The sequence below is a fragment of the Pestalotiopsis fici genome (assembly GCF_000516985.1).
Source record: "Pestalotiopsis fici W106-1 unplaced genomic scaffold PFICI_Scf_5, whole genome shotgun sequence".
NCBI lineage: Eukaryota > Fungi > Ascomycota > Sordariomycetes > Amphisphaeriales > Sporocadaceae > Pestalotiopsis > Pestalotiopsis fici.
In genome coordinates, this window is record NW_006917095.1 from 1,816,486 (window position 1) to 1,842,195 (window position 25,710).

General features: G+C 49.9%; 7 protein-coding genes across 7 annotated transcripts; 5 read left to right on the forward strand and 2 right to left on the reverse strand.

Annotated features, from left to right (window-relative positions):
- Positions 1–4,281: 4,281 nt before the first annotated feature.
- On the forward strand, positions 4,282–5,326 carry PFICI_07866 (uncharacterized protein; the record flags this gene model as incomplete). Its single annotated transcript, XM_007836447.1, has 4 exons — positions 4,282–4,376; positions 4,435–4,688; positions 4,745–5,068; positions 5,127–5,326. The coding sequence occupies 4 exons, from the start codon at positions 4,282–4,284 to the stop codon at positions 5,324–5,326; spliced, it is 873 nt and encodes a 290-aa protein (XP_007834638.1).
- Positions 5,327–6,706: 1,380 nt separating this feature from the next.
- On the reverse strand, positions 6,707–8,500 carry PFICI_07867 (uncharacterized protein; the record flags this gene model as incomplete). The annotated part of the gene is made up of 2 exons (XM_007836448.1): positions 6,707–8,272; positions 8,342–8,500. The coding sequence occupies 2 exons, from the start codon at positions 8,498–8,500 to the stop codon at positions 6,707–6,709; spliced, it is 1,725 nt and encodes a 574-aa protein (XP_007834639.1).
- Positions 8,501–9,380: 880 nt separating this feature from the next.
- Positions 9,381–12,139, forward strand: PFICI_07868 (uncharacterized protein; the record flags this gene model as incomplete). Its single annotated transcript, XM_007836449.1, has 2 exons — positions 9,381–9,984; positions 10,044–12,139. 2 exons carry the CDS (start codon positions 9,381–9,383, stop codon positions 12,137–12,139), a joined length of 2,700 nt encoding a protein of 899 aa, XP_007834640.1.
- A 3,852-nt stretch (positions 12,140–15,991) lies between these two features.
- On the forward strand, positions 15,992–18,452 carry PFICI_07869 (uncharacterized protein; the record flags this gene model as incomplete). Its single annotated transcript, XM_007836450.1, has 6 exons — positions 15,992–16,035; positions 16,119–16,188; positions 16,271–16,519; positions 16,639–17,115; positions 17,174–17,885; positions 17,947–18,452. 6 exons carry the CDS (start codon positions 15,992–15,994, stop codon positions 18,450–18,452), a joined length of 2,058 nt encoding a protein of 685 aa, XP_007834641.1.
- A 1,385-nt stretch (positions 18,453–19,837) lies between these two features.
- On the forward strand, positions 19,838–21,843 carry PFICI_07870 (uncharacterized protein; the record flags this gene model as incomplete). The annotated part of the gene is made up of 3 exons (XM_007836451.1): positions 19,838–20,134; positions 20,196–20,973; positions 21,050–21,843. The coding sequence occupies 3 exons, from the start codon at positions 19,838–19,840 to the stop codon at positions 21,841–21,843; spliced, it is 1,869 nt and encodes a 622-aa protein (XP_007834642.1).
- Positions 21,844–24,550: 2,707 nt separating this feature from the next.
- Positions 24,551–25,135, forward strand: PFICI_07871 (uncharacterized protein; the record flags this gene model as incomplete). The annotated part of the gene is made up of 1 exon (XM_007836452.1): positions 24,551–25,135. One exon carries the CDS (start codon positions 24,551–24,553, stop codon positions 25,133–25,135), a length of 585 nt encoding a protein of 194 aa, XP_007834643.1.
- Positions 25,136–25,341: 206 nt separating this feature from the next.
- Positions 25,342–25,695, reverse strand: PFICI_07872 (uncharacterized protein; the record flags this gene model as incomplete). The annotated part of the gene is made up of 1 exon (XM_007836453.1): positions 25,342–25,695. One exon carries the CDS (start codon positions 25,693–25,695, stop codon positions 25,342–25,344), a length of 354 nt encoding a protein of 117 aa, XP_007834644.1.
- Positions 25,696–25,710: the final 15 nt, after the last annotated feature.

Sequence of the window (25,710 nt, forward strand, 5' to 3'; positions counted from 1 at the left end):
ACGCGCTCCGAGTCGTGTACATGGTTCGATTTGTCGTGATATAAACGGTATAGCGCGTCTCGGATAGCATCCAGTTTTCTTCAGCGTTCGTGTTCTACATTGACCAATCAGAATAAATGAAATGACCAGCGACTAGTTGCTATGGTTCGCTTGGTATACTACTTGGGTGTATAGAAGCGGATATTGTGATGAGAGAGTGGAGCAAAAGCCGTGTCTTTGGCATGTCCTGCGTTTGGAAAATTCAACTTTAAAAAAGCAAACCTTTATCGGAATTGTACGAATACAGTTTCACAATAAGCTGAAGAATACGATATTTTGCTGATGTTGAAATCACCTAAAGATTGTCCAGCCTTGTCGTCGCATGGATGGAACGGCTTTGATGGATGATTCTAGGAAGGGATTTTCTTCTTCTTTTTGGTTTCTTGGAAAAGAAGAGAAGAAGAGAAAGAAAAAAGAAAACGAATGGCACGAACGTTCACTCAAGCTTTTTGAGCTGTAACCACTGCATTGGTGTGTTTCCTTACCTCTGAACTTTCGACCAGCAGCAGAAGTTGGTACTTCATATTTACCTGATTATAGCATGAAGATTCATCATGATCTCGCTTTTGATTCATCAATAGCTCAAATCCGGCTGAGGGTCCTGAGCATGTACGTCTTGTACTTGGTAATTTAGGTCTCCTAAGTCGGCGGGTATCCGGTACGGTGTCTTGGCCATGATGATAAAGAGCGCTAGATCTGACCATAACGCGCCGCCATTGCCATGAACCGCCACGATCTCGAGCAACCTCTCCGTCAAGCGATAAGGACAATGTCATCGTGCCCGTCGGCTTCGGTATGATGGGCTACATTCAAGGTTCTTGCCGAGGCTGTAGAGGTATCGAGTCGAAGCTTACAAGACCGCGAGCGGATGGGTGAAGATATGCTAGGTTGAGAAGTGATGTGCAGTGTTAGCCAGAGAGTAGTATTCATGGTGCGAGGTATCAATACAGTCCTCTTGAAGACTTTGTTTGATGACTGAGGCTAAGAAAATGTTCTCTTTTGGAAGAGAAGTTGCATCGATATGAACTAGTCGACATACCTTTCAATATACAATATCAGCGTCGAAAATCTGATGACAGTCCACGAATTCCTTCTAGACAGCGTTCTTGTGTGCTTGACAACTTGTGAGCCAGAGCAAAAAAGGCTCCAAGCTATCATCCCAACAGGACCAGGACCACGTGGATTTTAGGAACCTCGGCGATGGATACGGTCCAGTAAGGCGGCGGTTTGGAAACCCATGCATCGGTTTAAAGACTGACATGGTATTTCTGCGTTCGTCCGATACACTTGGGATGGCGACTGGTCTGATACCCGCCGAGTCCTTGGCTTTCAGGGCAAAGCTTCAATAGATCTTGGCCTGCACGCAAACGCAAGCTCAGCCAAGATGGCATTTCTATGCACCGAGTACGGGGGTTGGCCTATTGTGATTAGGCTCTTTTGATCTGATTCTTGTGTTTTATGAATGCAGATTAAATTTAGCTCCAGGCACAATCCAGCTTCGTCGTGGAGAAGATATCACATTGTTTGACGCTTATTCATACTGCCCCTGTCCTGCCGATCGACTCTTGTAGAAATACTCTAGTCTGTGGACCATTGTAGTGCATTTTTGGCTAATATGATGGCGCTAAGAAACGAATCCTGACTTGTGTAATCCTCGCTTCTACTTCTGTCGAGGTGCATGTATCATCACTGTGATTATACCTTTATGGTGGATTAGGAGCATACGAGAAGCCTCTTCCCTCACTGCTATTGACCACTAGAAGACCAAGCCTTGGTAGGGAGGCAATTTGCACTCTGATAGGATTATGTATACTGGATGTTGTTTAGTTGGAGAGGAGGAGGGATGCACAGGATCAGGATCAGACGAATGCATTACCTAACCTGGTCCAGCAGAAGGATACAACTTGATCACTGAGCAAAAGGCGGCCGCAGCTCTCTAGGCCAGCGCTCGAGCTTCTTCCTTGCGCATGCAAGTATCTAATATGGATGATATTCGGGCATTTTTCTTGATTCGTCAATTCCTTTGGTTCAGGAAAGGCCCAACTAAGGTTTCTTGCCAAGCTCAGTGGGGTGGAGTTGACATTTCCACTAACCAGCCACTGTAGCATTTCAGGACAGGAACAACGGCACTGATTTTACTCCACTATTTACTGCGCTTTGTGAATTTTAGCCAGTACTCGGGGATCGATCCAAGCTGGCTACAGAGGTAAGTTCTTACAAGAGATACTATGTTCGAGGGCAAAGAAAGCGCCATTTTTCACACATTCGTCTGCATCATGTCGCAGGAAGTGTTGATCTGTCGCCGCCCGTTGTCGACAGGCGACTTGCCCAATCCTCATGGCTCACAGAGACTCTTTCCTCGGTGGCCGATCTCTTGGCTGTGCCTCATGTTTCGCACACCAAAAGTCTTGGGAGACTGGGGCCACGAAACCGTTACATTCCACCGACAAGGCTTTGGACCTATGGTAGTCAATCTCCGTCTTGATATCGGCATGGAAACACGGGGTTAGTGACTGCCGGACTAGTCCTGAAGCATGGCAAAAGCTTGGGTTGGTAATGGCCCATGGGCTCCAACTTGCGCGTCCGTCCCATTTCGCAGAGATCGTCGGTGCTCTTCGGCCAGCGCGTAGACCATTTCAAGAAAACTAGTGTACGGAACACAGACAATCATGACTTTGCTTGGGAGGCGTTGCTTGCCACTTGACCTTGAGAGCGAAAATTGGCAGACTGTACGCACGGCCTAAACAGGTCCATAGGGTTGGCGACATCTCCAGCGCCTTCAGGTCTTTTGCACAGGCATTGACTATGGTGTTTTCCGATGCGCCGACCTGTGCTTGGCTCCGTCTGATCGCCTCCGACTCCAGCTGACGACGACGTGGATATCTTTGTCCACATGGCTACTATGTACAGTCTTCTAAGCAGTGCGACCTATTACCGCCGTGGGCCACACATCCGTCACTCGTGCAGTAACGCCCAGATAGATCTTCCTCTGTGGGATTCGTGGGAGGCAGAGGAGTGTAGGATTGCTGCGCATCGAGGTTTGTTTGGAGGGCATGGCTGCGTGCAGTCGCATTCAGCTGGCTCTGCATCAGCATCACGGTGGGTTCTCGATCGTCACGCAGCAATGGCCTCCACCTCCGGCCGGCACTTGTCCGGGGAAGAACAAATGGAAGGGACAGGCTCTGCCCACGGTTCGTGAACTCTGGAGTAGTATCTGTTTCTTCAGCCTCCGCCTATCAGGATTCGGCGCCTCTGCTTCCCAATGCCACTAGAGCTAGTGCTTGAAACATCCAGTAGCGGGTTACACAATTCCCCCTTTGGGTCTTGGCTATACATACCATATTGGCACTATAATATCGCCAATCCACGACCCCAGATACCAAGACACGGGCCCTTTGTGGAGGACTTCTCGGGGCCAGATGGTCTGGCCGCAATCCTATCTCCCATTAATCACCGTTGCAGGCGCTCAAGACATCGACAAGCCTGTCACCAAGAAGCGATAAAAGCTTCTTCACTTTCGGCGCACTGGGCGCGGACTTTAGCGCACTTGGATGCTTGGCTCCATGCTTGGCAGGTCTCAAGACTGATTGACCCACCTGGCTCTCACATGGTCCTATTCCAACGCTGGAATATCTTGCCGCATTGACGCTTCAACCGTACTTGGCAGCCTCAGCCAAGAGCCGCGACGCAACAGCAAGTCCAGCTTGCGAGGCTGCTTGTCGCTGGTGCTGTGAAGACCGAATTCATTCCCTCTAGCCCGTCCAGTGGTGGTGTTTCAAGCGACCCTCTTGTTGTTTGTCCTGTCATTCCTCGCTTTGCGTGGCCCAGACCGGTCCTAGACTGTAGCGGACCCCCAGTCTCCATGCTTTGCTATAGTCTCTGGTAGTACTTATTTTTGTCATCGATACCCACGTCTGGAAACAGCTTGGCAGAGCAGGGACATGACTCTCACCAAGCGGTTCATCTATCACTTGGCGCTCATGAGTTCCACCCCCGAAATGCCCAGACTGATTGTCTCTGTATCGACTCTACTGGTATATATGGAGGTCATCATGGCATCTCCTGTTCCATTTCTGTTCTTCAGCTGTGCTCAAGTCCAGAATCAGATTCTTTCATTCGGTTACTATTTCTTTCATTCTTCCGCTGGTCGTCGCTGGTCGTTTATTCATACTATTATTAGCCAATCTTTTCCGAAACTTTCACAACCCATCAATATCCCCTCCAATCCCATAATCAGTCAAAATGGTTAGCTACCGCCTTGTCGCCACTGCCGGCCTTGTGGCCTCGGTATACGCCCTTCCTTTGAACATCAACCTTGGTGCTTACTCTCCCGCCTTGTATGTCAAGTTGTCGATGACCATAGTGTGTCGAATCAAAGCATTAACTCCTATACAGGGTAGTCGGTGATGGTGAAATATCATTCGGAGGAGGTCAAGACGTATCTCAGCTCTTCAACACCCTCGAGGGAGCCGCCGTCAATGCCGCAACCGGCCAGTCCAACACCGCTGGTGCTGCTCAGGCCGCCGCGCCAGCTGTGGCCGCCGAAGCCGTCGCCACCCCGGCAGCTGCTCCAGCAGCCGTTGTCACGACCGAAGAAACCCCCGTTGTTGCTGCCAACCCTGCAACTGACTCGACACTCTCTGAGCAGGGTACGACCCCACCGCCTGAACTTTGTGCTATTTGAACACTACTGATGCTCTCACAGCTGCTTCTATCTCGACACTGCAGGGAATGGGCAAGGAAATCGCTCCTCGTGAGGGAGAGAGCCCCAAGACCAAGCGTGATCTTCAGGGCTTCGACCGTGCTCTCCAATATGCCGAGAACGCCTTGACAAAGGGTCCCGTTGTCCAGCTTGGTACTGGTGAGGGTGGCGCTGGTGTTGGTATCATCGTCGACAACAGACCTACCACAGCTACCGCTGCCGCCGGTGCTGCCGCCGCCGCAAAGCGCGATGAGACTTCTGCTTCCCAACCTCGTCGCCGCACTACCAAGGTCACCACCATGTACGTCCGCCGAGGCGTCCCACAGAGTAAGTTTGCCTCATCCTGGCCTTACGAATAATGCTCAATACTGACTTACATCCAAAGACCTCCAGGGCTCTGAGCTCGAGACCCGTGACGTCAAGACAGCCTCCCTCCCTTCTGTTGTCTCCGCCGCTTTGGCCAAGAAGAGCGAAGACTCCGAGGAGAAGCGGGACAGCACAAGCATCGATGCCATCAACCTGAACGTCGATGACCCTCAAGGCATCACGATGACCTTTGTCGAGACATCCGAGGACGAGGAGTGAAGCGTTTGCCGAATCGATCGACCTTGAGAGCGAGACAAAATAATGACATCTTTAATATCGAACCGACGCTACCTCGTGCGGCTCGAAATTGCGCGCCCGGACACTCTTAGGCATACTGTATAATGGCAAGCGAATAATCGACGGCCCCGCCAGAAGCTCTGGCGAAGAGTAGGCAGAGACGCAAGACCCCTTCGGGTTCGGGGGGTAGTGTACACGCAGCAAGCGGGAATGGTGGGACTTCTCTTTAGAGCGACATGACTTTGTTTATTTGGTTATTAAACACGGGCGTTTAGTAGATCACGAAGACGCGGGGGTATCACCATGGATTGAAGACAAACCAATAGTGGGAAAGCTTCTTGATCAGAAAAAGGCGGCCAATCTATAGTAAGAATATGAAATGACCAGCATTTCTTTGCTGGATTCTGGACAAAAAAAACCAAAAATCTCTTTTCTTGCCCGTGTATATCGCGATTCGACAGCAGCTATCAATCAATGGCAATAATGCCATCCAAACTGAAATAATCCGTACTTGCACATTATTACAGGGGAAAAGAAGAAGAAGACAATTGCGGCAATGCAATGAAACTCATGGGACGGCACCCAAACAGCCTGATCGCCATGCAACGAAAAAGTCACGGCAGGACGAGGATCCGGAAATTATAGCATTGTTATCCCACGTTTCAATTTGGAGGTGATAGGACACAGCTTTATTTGTAGTCCCCCACTCTAAAGAATGCTGTGGTACATTACCTAGGTCCATCTACTATGCTGGTCTCTCCCATGCCTCAAATCCTAAGAAATCCTTGGCATTGTCGCAGGCTGATGTTGTGTGTGAGATGCGGCTCTGCCGTTGTGTGGGCCATCACTTGCGGGGTCTTGATGCATAAGTGAAGAAACAAAACAGTAGGATTGGTAAGGCGGGTTGGGCAAGATGAGGAACAATCAAGTTTGATCTCTGCTTAACCGACTGTAATATCTAACATCTCGGTTGAAATCCCTTTTTTCTGGCTTAGCGGCCTTTTCTTTTTGTTTTTTCTTTGCTCGGGCGTGTTGATGGAAAATTTTGAAATGTCTCGAGCAAGTCATTTTTTGTACACATGTTGTACACAGTAATGCAATATATAAATATATCATGCAATTGTGTCCACTTGGCTGTGCGCGGACATGATATGCAATTTTGAAATGCCTGCTCTCAACTTGGATGGGATCCTGAACGCCGACACATGGAATCTGTAGCTTTCTGCCTCATATATGGTCGGTCTCCTTACTTCCGTCATGAAGAATTCCCATCATCCTTGAAAACGCCTTATACGACTCTGCGCCGAACTCCTGTTTCCCAGGTCTCCTCCTCATCATCGTCATCAAATATTCATGCCTGTCTCAGTTCCAAGACTTGTATCCGTCATTCTTCTGCTTCTGGCGAGTATTCCAACCCAGTTTGCCACTGATGCTGTTTATCCAATCTTCACTACGACGCCCCTGAGGCATCACCGAAGCAAAGGGAAAGCGGCTTGCGGAAATGGTGACATAATCACCAGGGCGCATTTCAACGCGCTCTCGACCATCAAAGCTTGCCCATGAGCTAGTCCTAGCATTATAAGGCACACCTATGCGCAAGACCATAGTATCTGGTAGAATGATTGGACGGAATGACAGGGTATGGGCGCAGATTGACGTCAATAGCATAACCGGATTGTCAGGGTGACAGAGGGAACCTCCAGCTGCCAGATTGTATGCAGTCGAGCCCGTAGGTGTCGATACGCAAAGTCCGTCAGCCATGACTGACGTGAAATGTTCGTCGTCTCCGAAAATCTCAGTATATGACAGGGTCGGATTAGGGCCGCGATCTACCACGATCTCGTTGAGTATTTCAAAGGTTCCATCAGGGCGGTGAGTGTGTTCATCGTCCTTTTCCTCGCCAATGAGCTCTTCGACCAGATCCCTCTTGCTCTGTGCCTCATCCTGCTCTTCTTGGGAACCCGTCAGGGACCTGTGTCGCTTCTGGCTTCGCATGATGGTGCCCTCGAATCGCAAACGCAAACTTACGGTGACACCGTCGTTAAAAGCCGTTGTCAGAATATTCTCATAATCGCCGAAATCAAACTTTGTCAAGAAACCCAGACTTCCAAGAGCGAAACTGAGCACCGGTGGCACGATCCGTTGAAACAGCCAGCTTGCGTAGAGAACGGTACCATCGCCACCAAGACTAATGACAAAATCGAATGTGTGCGGTCTGCTCCTACACATCTTTTCGTTCCAGTAACGCAGTCTCTTGCCCATCGCATCTGATGGTGTGTCTGAATCCATCTCGCCAGCATCGATGTACTCGCGTCGCAGCTCTTCAATCAATCCGGGCGCATCAAACTTTTTGTTCTCTTGCAGGCTGTCTTCGAGATAGACGGTATACCGTACGTCTCGATGATGGCTTAGGAGCCACTTTGTGATTTCTCGTGTCTTTGGTATCAATTCGGCATCAAATACCTTGGTCAGAATGAATATGGTTTTTGCCTTGAACCGCAGGCGCACACTGCCCAATCTCCTGCTGAGCTCACGCACCCCCCAAGCCATCTCGCTCAACTGCTTCTTCGTAAGCAATCTACTGTGTAATTCGCCGTGCTCTTCGCTATTAAGATCCAGCTCCGACTTTGACTTGTCGATGGAGGTTTTCCATGATTGCTCATCGACTTGGCCGGCATCCGTGCTCTCGCCACTTTCTGGCTCTATTTTTGAAGGTCGCCGCTCGTCTTTTCCCTTTGGGTCGACTACCGTAAACGCTCCATTTCCCTCGCTGCGGATATCTCGGTGGCGGGCCTTTCTGTGGCTCTCTAGTATTTGGTGTACCAGGCATTGTGTCTTCTTGGATTGTTTGCTCAACTGAGGTAATATCGACTCCTCGCTTACTAACGAGCTTTTGCGCCGATACGGGTTGGCCGGATCGAAAGATACCTTAATCAGCAAAAGTTAGCCGGCGCGTTTCTTTGTTAGAAGAAAAACAAATTTGACTTGGCATCCCACTTCAACTGGTCTCGAGTCCTCGTCGCTGGCGCTTGATAGGTGGTCATGATCGTCGTGATAGCTGTTGTACTGCACTGACGGCTCGGCTCGGTCAAAGTGCGCATGCTTGGTCTCGTCGCTTCCATCCTGTGCCTGGCCAGAATCCGAAAACTTTGTCATGGTCGAATGGTATAAAGCGCCTTTATCTCATTTGGTGATACAGTATATTGGCGAATATCACAGCAAATATGGTGGTACAGTACTGAAAGAACAAAGTGTGGGTTGCGATATTAATGCTCGTCTGTGCGATTCATTGTTGGCGATGATGTCGAGACCTTGGAACTTCCAACTTGACTGCTATAGTGGGGCAAAAGCTACCCCTCGGTGCTCTGTCAGCAAGGGGGGCCCAGCGCAATGAGTTCCGCCGGCGCGTCGATCGTTCAGCGTGCCTACCTGAGTACCCACCCGCTTAAGAGACTATGATGAAGCCGTTCGGCCTGTAAGTGCCGTGAGCTTAAGCTTGACATTGCGTTGTTGAGATTTAAACTTGGGGGATAGCAATTTGAAGTTACATGCAGCCTGAACGCCGGAATTCCCCAAAATCAGCTGAACAAGCAGTAAAAGTAATCCAATCTCAATACGAATTGCCAAGATTTTATGGAACTCACGCTGAGCCGGGTTCATATGGTTTTCCCAATCACGACTGGCCTTGTTGGGGAAAGAAAGGAAACCATGCAAATTGGCCCAATAGAAAAAAAGAAGCCACTTTACGACGAGAGCGGGTACTTCCTTAAGGCTGACGACTACCACCTAATAATGCGCAGCACACCAGAACTCCTAAGCATGTGAAGAACATCATCCGTTGTTGACCTTCCGTCCTTGCCCACCAACTTCCGGGGGCGACGATACAATTCCTTTCTTTCTCTCACGGCCCAATGGATATCTCTTTGCCGTGACCATTCCGTTTACACGTCTTTCAATGCGACTCTCATCCGTAACGTCGGCGCACATGAACTGACCGCGAGCTTTTGTCGGCCCATGTCCCAACCTGGTTTCCGACATGTCTGAGCACTCGAGCTCTCCGACTGCACCACGACAGGATGCGGTGAGCCAGCTCCGCGATGACCGGGACGCCCTACGACTTCTTTCCAGATCACCACACCCCTACCACCGGCAGAAGTCGGAGCTTCTCGAGCCTTCAGGCAGCATCTCAAGCTCCACGACTGCGCGATCCGCGCCGCAGCACAATGGGGATGATTACCATATTCGAAGTCGCACATCCTTTCCCGCCGTCTCCCGTGATACCACCCCAACGAGCGATAGTGGTACCGAAGCCGACGACGAACACTTTTTGAAGGGCCTTCCGGCACCAAGAACCAAATTACACAAGGGTCTGCGTGGGCGCAACGAGCTCTTGTCGGGAACTTCATCTCCGTTCCCTTCTCCGGCGTATCTAGAAGACGAGGCAAGGCGCAACTCTTACATCACGGCCGAGTTCAAGAAGGAATCGAAAGCAGAAAAAGAGCGACAATCCAGGGCCGAGACTTCCAAACGTACCAAGGTCATCATTCGACGGCTAACCGAAGTCGTGCTCCTTGGTTCGCTTGGGGCTATGGTGTATATGGGCGAGCATGTACGTCCAGTGCTATACAAATGGCGTCTAGGTGAGTAAACTTAAGATACATAAGCTATGTACTCGAGTCCTCCTCTCACACTTTTTCAGAACTTGCTTCCACCTTGGGTGTTACTGGCATTCTTGCGATCTTGTATCCTTTGCGGCTAGCATATTGGGGGTATCGGCACCGGACTTCTTCACGAAAGATACCGCTTCAACTTCCAACCTCCTTTGACCCAGCACCACTTCTCTACCCGGTGGCCATTACACTTCTCGTTTCGTCACTTATATCGGTAGATAACGACTATGTTGTCCTTCCAAATGCCGTCCTTGCACTTTGTGCTCTTCCTCCAGCCCTATTCCCAAAGGTGTCAGAAGACGAAGTCGGAGGCTCTTTGCAGTGGCTGGTATCATGTGTACCGCTACTTATTTCGAAAATAATCAGTCATCAGTCAACTTTACTACAGGACAGTAAACCTTCTCGGGCCACGGTATCAGCCGAGAATATTGTTTTGCTGTATCCACTGCATCGAGCTCTCTGTATTACTCTGCAATCCTTGACAACTACAAGTCTGTTGACTGCAGAACTTCACCTCCTCTCAGTAGCACTCATTAACGTGCTATTACTTTCTTGGTCCCCTCAGATCACCATCATCAAGGCAATGCTGTGGGTTGGCGGACTCGACATTCTGGTCTTATGTACCCGAGTCATTCTTTGGGGAATAGCATTGGCTCGCGTGCCCAAATGGCGCTTCAAACGCGACGACGCTCCTACCAAACGGTCCAGTTCAGTTTTTTCGAAATTAATGCCGTGGAAACGAGTTCGCCATGACTTGTTCCATGCGCCAATGGAGTGTTCTTCCTGCAGCTCTTGTGAGGCTGTTGACGATGCTGAAGATTCCGAGAGCATGCAAGGACTGACCCGAGTAAAAACCGCAACTCTAGACGGCTCTGAGCAGAATGGATCAGGAGTTCGATTTGATGCCGCAGAGACGAAACAACTTGGGCACCAGCGAAGACATACGCTGCCCCACATCAGCAAGGCGTCAAAGAGATCGCACACACATACTCCATCCGGAAGGAGAAAACGTTCAGCCTCATCGTCAGTCAGGGCATTCTTTGCTCTCACACAGGAGCAAGCTTCCATGAGAAAGTGGTTGTATGCCCTCTATGTGTACATCTGCATCGTGGCTGCAGTATTTGTCCCGAATCCGGTCTTTGGTGTCAAGGACTTTGTGCAAGAACATGCACTTCAAGGTTTTGAGCCAGTGGGCTGGGCGTTGGGCTACTTATTCGGAGATCTCCCTTGGTTCAGATGGCAAGTAATCAGCCATAACCTCGAAAGATGGATTTGCCTACCACCCCGCGCCGCTCATATCGAGGAACAAGTCGGCTGGGTCCAGTTTCTTCGACAAGGCGTCTTTGGAGAAGCTAATACTCGGCTGCTTCTCAGTGGGTACTACGTCACGATACTGGCCGCGGGACTCATGGTTGTATTTCAGCTGTCCCCATTGTATGAGGTAGACACCCGTCGAAAGGTCTTTCACTTCATGATGGTGGCCATGTTTGCCCCGTCAATTTACATAGACCCGACGTTTGTGGCATTGGCACTATCCATCATTCTTGCAGTATTCCTTCTGCTCGATCTACTGCGGGCTAGCCAGCTTCCACCTTTGTCGAAGCCTCTGGCAACATTTCTCGCCCCGTACGTCGACGGTCGGGATCTCAGGGGCCCTGTTGTTGTTTCACACATTTTCCTCCTGATTGGGTGTGCAATCCCTCTGTGGCTGTCATTGGGCTCCCTTCCACGATCGGGAACGGGTTACCTGACTGGTTGGGAGCTACCAACTCGCGAGGTCAGCATGGTTGCAGGTGTGATTTGCGTCGGCCTTGGCGATGCAGCTGCATCCCTCATCGGTCGGCGTTATGGACATCGCAAGTGGATATGGGGCGGTGGTAAAAGTCTAGAAGGCAGCGTCGCATTCGCCGTGGCCGTATTCATCGGTCTCATGGCGGCATACACCTGGCTCAGGGTGGGCGGATGGCATCCGAGTACCCCTTACGATTCTATTACTGTAACGATAGGCAAGACGAGCGTCTGTGCTTGCGCAGCCAGCCTAACAGAGGCTGTCCTGACTGGAGGCAACGACAATGTCATTGTCCCAGTAATTCTGTGGACCTGTGCCAAAGGTCTTGGCATATAGATGGTTAGATGATCATGGTAAGGCGTTCAGGGTTTGAAGCATATTTCCAGGCAATGTTCAGGGTCATTGGATTGGAACGGAAAACAATTGCGTGTATAGATCAGGCAAGGTACCTGCGCAGCTCGATTGATGTAGCCATGTCATACCACGTTTGGTATTTCGAGAACCAGAGGTACGAAATAATCAATCAATAGACACAAAAACGATAATTATGACGCGTCATGATGGATTGTAGTACGAGCTTGCCAAAAGACGTCTGCCTGGGGATGGCCCGGGGATAGCCTCACCGTAGCATTACTACAAGCGGCCTTAAGCCAACAGCCACCCAGCAATGGTAATTTCGGTTGTAGAGTCTTGATGAAAAATGTTCTATCCAGTAGGGAGGGAGAATCCAGGCAGCAGTTTCTCAGCACAAGGCATAAAGACACGCCATTCATGTTAAGCGTCACCGTCATCCGAAGCGATCAATCTTGGCAAAATGTCCAAACTCGGTTCTCGGTGAATGATCTTGTTCAGCTTGGTGTAACCTTCGGGACTCGGAGTTTAAAAAAGCTAATGCCCGTAGCGGCCCCTTCCGCCGCCCTCCTCGGCTCCCCTTGCACGCAAAATCCTTGATTTTAGGGGATCATAGAGGTTATTGACCGGACCGTCTGATCCCATCTGGTTTAGATGGTATTCTCATGATTCCAAACAAAAATGATGTTCAACGTATTTGAGAATGACTTAGGTCATGCTGAGGGCGTTGAGACATTTGTTTAATGCTGATTTTATAATAAACATGTTTGTGCGTAATACAGCTTCTCCTATCTCTTGCGGAACAGCCTGACATGTTTATGTGATGAGTAAATCGTGCAAGACTTGCTTCATATAGCTACAAATATATTGGATGAGGCTGTGCTTGTCTTTATATGTTGCCAAGTACACTGAATGTGTTGATGTGTTCATTCTGATCCAGGGGTGGTCAGATATGCGGGGGCTGATTAGGAATCCTTCAAGGCTAGGCGGGTCGGTAGCCTTGGGATGTGGCGGTCGTTACCATCCGCCTGGGTTCTTGGAGACGGAAGCTCCGGTCAATGAATATCTTGATTATCATGTTTGGTTTTGACATGAAGCTTGTCTGTGTTTCACTGGACGAACACTATATTTTCGACCTTAATAGGTCACTCCGCTCGGGCTTATACATATGATTCAGAAATAATACCTGTGGCTTGCCAGTTGATGATATGCTAATGGGATAGCCCTTGTTTCGCCATACCTCTTTTGCTCCATTGGTAGTTGTCGGTAAAGTCCACAAAGAGCGCGCGTTCCGCGGAAAGATGAAAGTATGCCCCTTTTAAGGAAAACAAACAAAGGTCGACCTCGATAGCCGGGGGTATAGAAGCTTGTCAGATAAACTTTCCTCCGGGCCAGTAGTTCGGTTCATGTTTCCAGCATAAACCCAATTGAGACCATATAGGTAAGTTGGTCAATGTGTCATAGAACCTGCCGGCTCTTCAATGCGCCCTATAAAAGTACCGAAACAATATGGCGAGTATTCGGCTCTCGGGCCAGGTGATCAATTGACACGAGGTGGAAAGCCAAATATGAATAATAATGATTGCACTTCCCGAGGTTTTGAGGCTGCAATCCCGACTTGGAATGAGATAGACGAGAATGCTTTGAGATGTGCCTAGGTAGCACATGCAATCTTAAGTAAGCTGGGCGGGAAGTCTATGAGGATGTAGTGTAGTAGAGCGATGCATAATTGCACGTGGAGGAGGGTATTAATGTCGATCGGACAGTGGGTTAGCCGAACCAGTCGCAGCCCTGTACTTGCGGCTACTTTCCGAAGTTTACGATGCATACTTCGTACTTCGTACAAAGAAAGAGATATGGAGGGTTTTCTTGGGGTCCAAGGAGCAATGGGCTCCCATCAGATATCATCTCCGTGGGGTTTATTAGCGTAATGGTATCTCTGTTCTGCAGCATCAGCCAGCCGGCGGGATTCGGTTGGCGGGAATCCCAGTGTATCGTCCCGCAAACGACACCAAAGAGTTCAGATGCAGCCTAATTGGCTCGGTCAGACTGCCGCCCAGCAGCAAGAAGAGTTTCACTGCAGGTCAAGGCTAACAATAATGGTAAGCAAGGATTTAACAAGAATACTAATAATTCCTAGATGCCTTACCAAGTACCGTAAATGTCTCCCTGCATGCAATCCCGTCACTCAACGTTGCTATCCACATGACACATTGCCGTTTCCTTGGGGTGTTCTTCCAGGAACAGGCACCATGGCAATTAAGTCCCTGTTCCAGTTCATCCTTGCGTGTATTCGGCTGGCGGCAATGTTGTTTCCAAGTATCAAATGATCAGCCATCAATGTCACCTCACTCGAGATATGCCCGTTGTTCCAGTGGTAAAAAAAAATGGCAGAGAAAAGGAGACCACACCCACTCTCTTGGTCCAGAACATTCTCCGCTCAGAGAATCTTTGACTGCGGATGAAGATCTCTCGGATCCGATTAGATCATCAATTTCCGGTGTAGTGTGCGAATATATGCGAGGTATGCACATAAGTGTCCATATGGCGACTCGGAAAGTGTCCGAGCCGGTGCGAAGACACGCCGGGATTGGAGGGTTGCAGCTGCAAAAGTTCCCGCCGCAGGTCTAGGCAGGCCCCCGGCAGCTGGCGTTCTCCCAAGTCTCCCCCCATTAACCTCTTGCTAGGCCCCAGTTTCTTTCCATACGTACACGAATACGCCGGGCTGAGTCAAAATTCAGCGGGCTTTCCAGAAGTCCACGGACTGCGGGATCACGCTGGTGCGCCGTGGTTGAACTTTATGATGACATATCTGTCAATCTTCCCCCCCCCAGACCAGACAGACCCCTCCAGCTACCTACTGGCTCAAGTAGCACAGCAAGGCACTTCCATCCCCATCCCAACATTACCTTTGTTGTTGGCTTTCCTCTGCGCCGCCTCGCATCCATCTTTATTATGGTGCATGCAGCATAACCTACTACTTACGTTACAGCTGCATGCCTAATAATAATTTCTCACTTTCTCACTCATCTTTTCTTTCAGCTCTTCTGCCATCTGATCTGACAGACGGCAATAGCGATCGATCCTCCCAGAAAGCAAGCGAACAGGAAGAAAAGAAAAACATCTCTCGAATTTTTTCTTCATTTCTGCCTGATCTTATTTATCCCATCACCAAGCATCATCTTATTGACCGGCCGTTCTGCTAGTAGTGATTGGTCTTCTTTAGCTTGAACGACTTCCCTACATTACTGACTGGACTGCACTACACTGCACTGACCTACCACCTACCTAACATTACCTACAAGTACTTATTGGGTATCCGTACCTTGGTCAAAACGGCATATCATTGGCCTATCCCCGTCCGTTGCCTTTTCCCCCCAGTTGAAAGACAGCTTAGCGGGCGCGACGACCCTCCTTATCCACGGGGAGCCCCTCCAAGTGCGGACGATAAGCATACCTGCTACCCGTGGACATTCCTTTTGCGACCAGGATTTTCCGCGGGCCTCTCGGACGGAACGTTGGACAACTCCGTATATTTCGTCAAAGAAACTCAAACCGAATATCTGCTTGGCTGTTTTCAAGACTTACTCTTTAAGCCGCTTACCAATCATTCCAACGTCCATCGCTACATCTCTCTCCCTCTCCTCCTTTCTGTGCTCCTTCCCATTGTTTGCGCTGCTCGCCTCTTGGTCTGCCTCGTCTCGCCTCAAGGGCACAAACGTAATTGCCCCTCTGATTTCGTTGGGTCCCACGCGCACAGAGGCGCCGGCGGATAGCTCTCCGGAATATTCATCAACACTCTGTGTCTTGTCGCCTCTGCATGAGGCAGGTTGAAAAATGTCGTCAACGCCCACGGGCTCGGGGCGAACCCCGCGAGTTCTGTAAGCTCTAGAGGCCTCCCCTTTGGGGCTCCTCATCACTAGCATCGTCATCAATCAGCATCCCGCTTACTGGATTTCTACAGTGCCTGTGTTCTTTGCCAGCACCGCAAGATCAAATGTGACCGGAACAGTCCCTGCTCCAACTGCTTAAAGGTGAGCGCCACTGCAGATCTAGGTGCTTCCTAAGTCTGCACAGCAAAAGGTCGAGAAGTGCTAATGTGCGCACATCATGTAGGCTGGTGTGACCTGTACGCCCAGCACTCCCGCTCCAGCTAGGAAGAGAAGGAGGCCCAACCAAGATTTGCAACAGCGCCTGGCGCGATGCGAGGAGCTATTGCAAGAGTATGCAACCGCCAAGCCTCCCAGCACTGGAACTGAAGTACCAAATTCGGGTGAACCCTGGAAGTCTATGGGCAAGCTGGTTGTTGATGACAGCGGCGTACGCTTCATGGACAGCTTCTTGTGGGCGACCGTTCACGATGAGGTATGTTGTCGCATGATGTCTCTTGGATTTGTGCAATTCAATGCATGTCACGTGAATGCTAGTATCTGCTTTTCTCTTGTGTCTACTAGCATGAGGATGTTGCTGATACGCTTTTCCAGGTCCGGGCAATGCGTGAGATTGTAGATCAAGACGAGAAAGAGGAAGAGAGTTCTAGCACGACACCTGCAGATGGACTCACGCCCGATCACCACACCGGTCTCCTCTTCTCCAGTGACTCGGACGCTAATCTGGATGAGCTGCACCCAAATCCAGCGCATGTTTTCCGTCTCTGGCAGACCTTTCTTGAGAGAGTCAATCCTCTGACCAAAGTCATTCATGTGCCTACTGTGCAGCCGCTGGTTGTTGAAGCTGCCACGAATCAGACCAATCTACCCAAGAATGTAGAGGCACTACTCTTCTCGATATATACGATGGCTGTCGTTTCCATGACGGACGCTGAATGCATTGGCGTTCTTGGCCTGGCGAAAGACGACGCGTTGGCTCGGTTCTCTAAAGGTGCCCGGGTCGCATTTATGCGTACTGGTATATTGCACAAATATGATTTTGTCGTTCTGCAAGCGCTTGTGTTATATCAGGTAAGCCAGTCAACTCTTGTGAACGCCCATGTCGGAAAGTACTGAGACAATTCGTTAGCTTTCACTCATGGGCCGCTATGATCGTCACGCCGCCTGGATCCTCAATGGAGTCATTATTCGAATAGCCCAGAAATTGGGTCTTCATCGCGACGGAGAGCTCCTTGGCTTATCTGCGTTTGACACGGAAATGCGACGCCGCGTGTGGTGGCAAATCATACTACTCGACGCCATATACGCGATGCTATCAGGCTTTGGGCAATCCATGTTGCCTCGCCAATGGGATACCAAGGAACCAACAAATGTCAATGATGCTGACCTGTTTCCAAGCATGACCAAGGTCGAACCCAAGGATGGACCTACAGACATGGTACATTGTCTCATTAGCTATCAAATTGCCAGGTTACTATCGGACACTCCTTCCCTCGAAAACATTATTCTTCAAAATGAACTCGCGACGCCAAAAGGCCCAGCCACGGCCGAGTTGGAAGCAGCTCAAGCGCGCATCAACGAGTTGGGCGAGACTATTCAAGACATATTACAGAAATATGGTGATCCGAGCATGGGTCCCGTCCACGATCTTGCAGCATGGCAGGGCCGAATGATTATGAAGAAGCTACAAGAAGTCATCAGACCGCCCCGAGAGGAACCAGAATGGGGAACCGAAGTTCTTACACCAAAGGATAACTTGTTCAAACTTGCCGTGTCGGGCGCCGAGTCATCTTTGGAAACTTATCGCCACCTCGAGAAGGGCGGTGTTTTTACATGGTTTGGTAAGTTGTGTGCAGCAATTTGTCGAGTGCCATGGCGATAAATATACTAATTGTGACTCAGTAAAAACGCATTTCCAGATTGAAGTGTTCCAATTCATGGTAGGACAGCTTTGTACACATACGACCGGGCAGCTGGTAGAAAGGGCCTGGAAGGTGGTAGCCGAGGTTTATCGATTTCATCCCGAGTTTTTCAAGCTTTCAATCAAGCCGCATGCCTCGCTTGCGGTGATCGCCATCAAGGCGTGGAGCAAACGCGAAGGGGCCTTGTGTCTGGCTACTGGCACGACGCCCGAGACACCTTGGTTTATCTCACGACTCCGGGAGCTTCTCGGCTCTAGCTATGAACCAATGGACAATGCGAGTGATATTAAGCTATCACCATCGACGCCAGCTGTCAGTATTGCCGGCACAGCAGCCAGCGCGGATATGCCCTGGGACCAGATGTTAGGGTTTGTCGATACCTCAACCATCAACTGGGACATGTTTGGCAACAACGGGGCTCCCGTGGTCAACTATGGCGCGTACGGCAATATGGGACCCTACCAGACGATGAATGGTTGGCTGTAAAAGTAACGAATAATGCAACGAATTTGTTTTGCGGGCGTTTTCATAGAGGGCAACTCTAATGTGGGCCATTCAAGGGAAATCTCCATAGCCAAGACAAGAGACGATCTGTCAAGAGCAGATGCTGTAATTTACAAGACTATCAAAGGACCTGCCCAAGTACCGTGTCTGACGTTCTCGCAACAAACTCTACTATGTAGAGACGAAGAATTCTGCAAAGTGATTTGAGTGGAGGGAGTTATCTACGCTATATCCGCGTTGTGCTGGTTTCTAGAAGTACTAGCCATTGGTCGGGGAATAGAAGGACCCGAACAGAGTGCGATCATAATGGGGGCCAAAATCCGTAGCGCCAATGATTGGGTGACTTGGCTTACCCAACAGGGCCATCCGCATTCCTCCGTCCCCCGATTGACTCATTTTCTTATGATCTAGGGCTGAAATAGCAAAGAAGAAAAAACAATCTGGAATGTCACAGATTCATGTCGGTGTCCACTTGGTGTTAGATGGCACATGGCAAGTGCGCAAAAGTGTCGGAGCCATGGCTGATCTATTGCGGGCGCCATCTCCCATTTCAGGCACTGCGATTGGACACTGTCGGTTATGAGCAAGTCACGTCGGGGCCGAAGTGCAAAGAATAGTCATCAGATAATTCAAGCCCCTGGAATTGGACGTTTTCGCATGGCGCCAGCACCAAGTAAAGGAGCAGCTCGGTGACGCATTCAAACCGAATGGCTTACATGATGAATCTGCTCGCAAAATGATGGACAAATGAGAAACAGATATTCGCCGGTCCTTTGTCAGCAGAGCAGCAAGAAAACGGGTGTGGGCCCGGCCTAATCTCACGTAGCCAGCAGTTTAGGAACACCCGAACTCGTGGTGACTCGGGTGCGTAAAAATTCGAGCCTATCAAGAACAAATGAAACTAGTTGTGTATACTCCTTCTCGTTTGTTAAGTCCGTGGTCCACACATTTTCTTCAGCCCCGGGCATAGCGTTGTCCGAGACCGACGGAGCTTGGAAAATATCGGTATGTCGGCGCCAAGAATGCGACGCTTAAAGGGATGTCGTCTGAAAATATATTTGATGCGACAGTCGACCCGTGTTTTCTAGAGTTGCTGTAGATGCTCAGACTGTGAATCATAATAAATAATCCATAGCATCACCATCTTATTCCTTGACTGAGACAATCCCACGCCTCACAATACCGAGTTCGTTGATCACCAACACGACGCATGCACTGATTGCTCCTATATTGCTTGGCAGAAGTGCAAATAAGCTTTTTTTCGGAAGGGCCACACAGAAAAAGTATACGACATTTATTAGCTGCGCATCGAAACCCGAGCTTGGCAATTATAGAAATATCCAGATCACACACACTAGGTTTAAACCATGCCTTTCGGATTGGGCAAGAAGAAGCCCAGCGGCGACGCCAAGCCTACGGCGACGGCCGAGGTAACAGACACGACCACGACGACACAAGTAGATCAGGCCTCTCACAATGGCGACAGCGACGACATATCGAGCGTCTCGACGCACCCAAGGGAGGAGAACAATACGGTCACCAAGACGGTGTCGCGGGCGTCCACCACCCACGAATACCCAGAGGGCCTCCGCCTTGCCTTGTTATTGATATCCATCTTTATTAGCATGTTCTTGGTTGCCCTAGACAGACTGATTATATCGACGGTATGTTTCATGTTTGGTACTCTTTATTTCTGACGACTACTAACAAGATGGAACCATGTAGGCCATTCCTCGTATCACAGACGATTTCAAATCTCTGCAAGATGTGGGCTGGTATGGATCCGCCTACCTGCTCACAACGGCTTCCTTTCAGTTGATGTTTGGCAAAGTCTACACATTCTTTTCAGTCAAGTTGACATTTATGGCCGCCGTGTTTCTATTTGAGGTGGGCTCCGCCATCTGCGGCGCCGCTCCCAGCTCGACCGTCTTCATCGTGGGCCGCGCCGTCGCTGGTGTGGGAGCCGCCGGAATCTTTTCCGGTGTCATTATCATCATTGTCTACGCCGTACCACTACACAAGCGACCGTTGTATCAGGGCCTCTTTGGTGCCGTATTCGGTCTCGCATCCGTCATTGGACCCCTCGTCGGCGGCGCCTTCACCTCCAACGTCTCATGGCGGTGGTGTTTCTACATCAACCTGCCCATTGGCGGCGTTGCCCTGGTTGTCATTGCCTTTTTGCTCTCGCTGCCTGACCGCGAGACTACCAAGCTGCCCCTCGGACAGAAGCTCGCGCAGCTCGACGCCGTCGGCACCCTCCTCTTGATCCCCGGCGTCGTCTGTCTCCTGCTCGCCCTCCAGTGGGGAGGTCTCCAGTACGCCTGGAACAGCGGTCGCGTCATTGCCTGTCTCACGCTGGGCATTGCCCTCCTCGTTGGCTTCTGCGTTGTGCAGGTCTACATGCCCAAGACGGCGACTTTGCCGCCGCGCATCTTCAAGCAGCGTAGTATCCTGGCTGGTTTCTGGGCGACGCTGTGTATTGGCTCGCAAATGATGATCTTTAGTAAGTTCACTCATACAAATCCCATCCAAAACACTGGGAACGAAACAAGAAGCTAACATACAAACCTCCCCAATAGTCTACTTCCTGCCCATTTGGTTCCAAGCCATCAAAGAGGTCTCGGCCGTCGACTCGGGCATCCGTCTGCTCCCTCTAACCCTGGCCATGGTGGTGGCGTCCATGTCGACCGGTATCCTCACGTCCAAGATTGGCTACTACACCCCGTTCCTGATTGCGGGCACCTGCGTCATGTCCATTGGCGCGGGCCTGCTGACGACGCTCGAGGTCGACACGGGCTCGGGCAAGTGGATCGGGTACCAGATCCTCTACGGCTTCGGCATGGGCCTGTCGTTCCAGGCGCCCAACCTGGCGGCGCAGACGGTGCTGCCCACGCGCGATGTGCCCATTGGCACCTCGCTCATGTTCTTCAGCCAGCTGCTGGGCGGCGCCATCTTCATCTCGGTCGGCGAGAACGTGCTCAACACGCAGCTGGTCAGCCGCCTCAGCACCCTGCCCAACTTTAACGTCGGCCTCGTCATTGACAATGGCGCCACGGCCCTCACCTCGTCGGTCCCCGCCAGCCTGCTGCCCCAGGTCCTGGTGAGCTACAATGAGGCCCTGCGCAAGTGCTTCCAGATTGGCCTCGCCATGTGCTGTCTCACCATTCTCGGTGCCGCGGCCATGGAGTGGCGGAGCGTCAAGCAAAAGAAGCCGGTCAAGACATCGGCGGCTGCTTCTGCTGATGCTGATGCCGAAAAGGGCGAAAAGGCCCAAGAACCCGAGGACGAGGAGATTGCCCGGGTGGCGTCTAGGGGCATCACGAACCAAACGGCCGCAGCAGCTGCACAACTGCCAGCCAAGATCATCGAGTAAGGAGGAGCTTGATTTTGTGTTCTTTTTTTGCGAGTTGTATGATACCCATTATTGTATGATACCCCTCAACTCGTCGCGTTACGAAAAGACCTTTGTTTGGTTTGGGTCTGAAGAAAATTGGGGTCTGGCATGTTGGAAGGGTAATAGAATCTCACGACACGGCGTTGGCGAGATGAAATCTCATCTCTGTATTCATTTTATAGTCATAGAAGTGGCTGGACTAGCGGGATTGCGCTAGAAAAGCCGCGTGCGCAACAATATAATCGAGAATCGGTCAAAACACTTTCCGAATTATTAGGTGTATAGGCATATTGTCATTGATTGTGATCACACTGAATTGCATAATCGGTCTTGTCTACCTGACTGCAGAGCGACAGCGTCCTGTTGTCCATTCAGGTGGCCCTCAAAGAATCCGACATGGACAATGACCAGTTGTTATGAGTATATATACACATTTTTCTCTTTGCCTGTATTTGACACCAAGTGAACAATGGGCATGTGTACTTCTTGAAATGCCCTGTGGGCTTTGTATCGAATCTAGATGCTTGTCCCACGCCCAAGCCTTGGAGCATACATACCTATATATAAGACCAAGGCGTACCACGTCTATTCGTTTTCGTCTCTGGCAAACCAGCATCATCTGTAAAAAAAAGAGGAATCATCACGACTTGACAGACCAACCGCTACAACAAGATCAAAAGGGCGCAAGAAACGAAAAATGTACGTCATTATGCCGATCATGAGGAGGGAATACGATGTAGTAGCAGAGGAAGGGCTGCCTGCTACAGACCCGCCTTCTGAGAAGATGCATAATATAGTACTCGGCATCATTGGCGGTGTATGTGTCTTGATTTGCCTTTATTTCTTCATCACGGCCGTTAGGCGGAACCGGCGAGATGCGAGGAAGCGAAAGGCAGCTTCTGCGACACAGTGGCCGCGGCAACGGCCAGAAGTCCCGGCGGTATGAGGGAGTTGAGATGAATTCTCACCGTTTATTCCATGAGATGGATGCATTCCTTGATGCTTGCATGTGCAAAATTATAGGCGGATAGACGTCCTTTGGCTGGTCCAATTAGCACAAAATAAATCAATCCAACTATTTGACTAGATGAATAAAGTTGGTTCCGAATATCGAAATAGAAAATCCAAGTCCGTATGGCCAGATACGCGAACAGACGCAATCTGACATGCTCAAATCGGAGTTGCGGGTTGCATTTCATGAAGATGCAGATCTAATCATGTCGATCGGCAAATGTTTATCGAAGTCGGATTCACCGTCTGACGACTATTGATTAAACGATTGGAGCACAGGTGAGTGAGCAGAGAGAAAGATCGTCAGTTTCTCCAGCTTTCCTTTTTCTTCAGACACGGAATTGCTGGTTTCTTGGATGGTTATTTCACGATACTATGCAAACACGGTCGGTCACTGGGGGGCATGGATATCTGGACTTTGACCTAATATGAGCAATTGGCTCCTTCTCTTTCTAGGTAGGACAGACAGACAGGAACAGGGCAAAAAGAGAAGATGCTTCCCGTATAAGTGGAGAACTGGTAGCACCGTGACCATGCTGATAGCCAATCGTTTCAACTCCTGCTGCTGATTCGCGGTCGTATCACGTCACTATTTTGTGACTAGTGGCTTGGAAGGCGCGGCGCTGCGACTCCCAAATGAGCCAATCACTTGGCCTCCACAGGCCGCGACAAGCAAAAAAATGCAGAAGCTAATCGACTGCTGCCCTCTCCTTTCTCCTGCTTTGCCTCTCTTGACTCAACTTTGTGTCGCACCATGAATGTGGCTGGCCGCTATGAATCAAGTGCCGGAGGAGATCTGATGTGATCTGATGCTTGTTTTTTTCTTCTTGTTTGTCCTCTAATCGACAGTTTTTGTTGCCATTTCATCGCATGTTTATGCGTCGTTCTTTTTTTAATCTTTTGCCGTCTGATTTCCTTAAGATGGAGTTGCAGGGATCAAAAAACGGAGAAAGACCCGATTGACAGGCTTGACATGATCGACGTTCTCCATCGTCCCACTATACTTTTGCGGACCGACCAAGCATCACATTCCAAGGTAAGGGGAGGCCTTTTCTTCTTCGGGTTCCCTTTCCTCACTTTTCCTTTTTCTTCACTGTTGTACGACTCGTGAAAAGTAAAGATTCGAGACGGTCGGATCGCCAAGAATCGACCGACAAAGAAGAAAAGAAGAAGAAGAATCATACCAAGCCATTCTTTCGGCATGTTCCAGACAACCCCTGCTTTATCCTGCCCTTTCGGTATATCTACTTGTCCCCCCGCCTCCTGCCCCCCTGCGGCTTTAGTCATATCTTGACAGACCATCTCTTATATATATTTTTTTTATTTCTTCTTTGCTGTATCCTCGTTTTCGAGGCACAAGCCTCATCTTTTCCCCATCTTCATTCACTTAAGAGAAACATCCCAGGGCTGTGCGAGTTGACCTTGCACCCCCGTCTGTGCGCCAAAAGGGGAATCGAGGAGGAATAAGCAATAACAAGACATTCGTTCAAACACACAACTTTACCTTTCTGTTCCGCCTTGAACATTTTTATTTTGATACAATTTTCAACCACACAACAAATCTCAAGTCACGTCGACCTCAACTTATTCGAGGTCCAATAGGAAGAGATCAAAAAGGGAGAGAAAAACACCACGACGGGATCAAAACAAGAAGCAGAAAAACACACAAAGCAAAATGAGCAGCATCGGAAGCATGCTAACGGCACGGGATGATTCGAGTTCGATCTCCGACTCCAACTGGTGGCTCTGCTACATTGTTCTCGCCCTGATTCCCATCGTCTTTGTTTGCGTCGCCTGCTTCTCCGTCTGGCGGGACCGGCGGACCCGCACCAAGTACGACGTCGAAGCCATCAACGCCATATACTCCAAGTATTGGACCGGCCCTCGGGATCTAACGGAGACAAAGCGCCCGGCTGGATTTCCTCAAACCAGACCTGGTCTATACGTGCCCACGCTTGGTCGCGATAGAGCTGGACCAAGAACTCAGAACGGCTTTCCAGCACCAGCTCCGAACACCCTCTCATCAGGCTATAATAGCAGGTCTGGTGGCGCCGCCGCCGCCGCCACCGCCGCCACTACCGCCGCCACGACCGAGAAGCGCTCGCACATGGCTCAAATGCCACCAAACAGAAATTTGGCCGCGGCTGCTTCGGCAGGACCTAGCAGTTACGCCACTCGCGGTGTCGTTGTCACGGAACAACGGCGCGTTGCAGGGGACGGATACTGGGGCAATGGTGGATTCAAGGACGTGTTAATATAATGACTTTTTGAGCACCTAATGAACAATATAGAAGAAGACAATAAAAATACTAAAACCATTAAAATACAACAGTAGCAAAGCGACGTACATGAATATCATGAACGGTTTTTTTGTGAATTTGGTTTTCAAACCACATGACATAATCGATGCATTGAGCAAATTAAAGGTAGGCACCAGCATGCTACGATTTTAGGGCGAAAATCATTTCATTGCTGATAATCAGCGTCAAACATATCAAATATACTTTCCAAAAATCCCATATCGTTAACCTCTCTTACTAGTACATTTGTTGGCAGTCTTCCTTCGACTTCTACCAAAAGTCGATGCATCTCCTGCGGATCCAGGGTAGAGTATGACGGCAGTGACTCGCGTTGACTATTCATGAGCCGCCGGATCGTGACGAGCCCCCTTTCAATAATCTTGTTTGTCAAGGTCATATTCTGTAACAGTGCCATGCACTCCTCCATGAGGGTCTGGTCTTGTGAGCGTTGCAGCTCGAAACAACCAAGAGCGTCGGATGAAAAGACCGTCTTGAGCATAATGACGTTGCATGCGCTCATGGCGTGCACATGAAT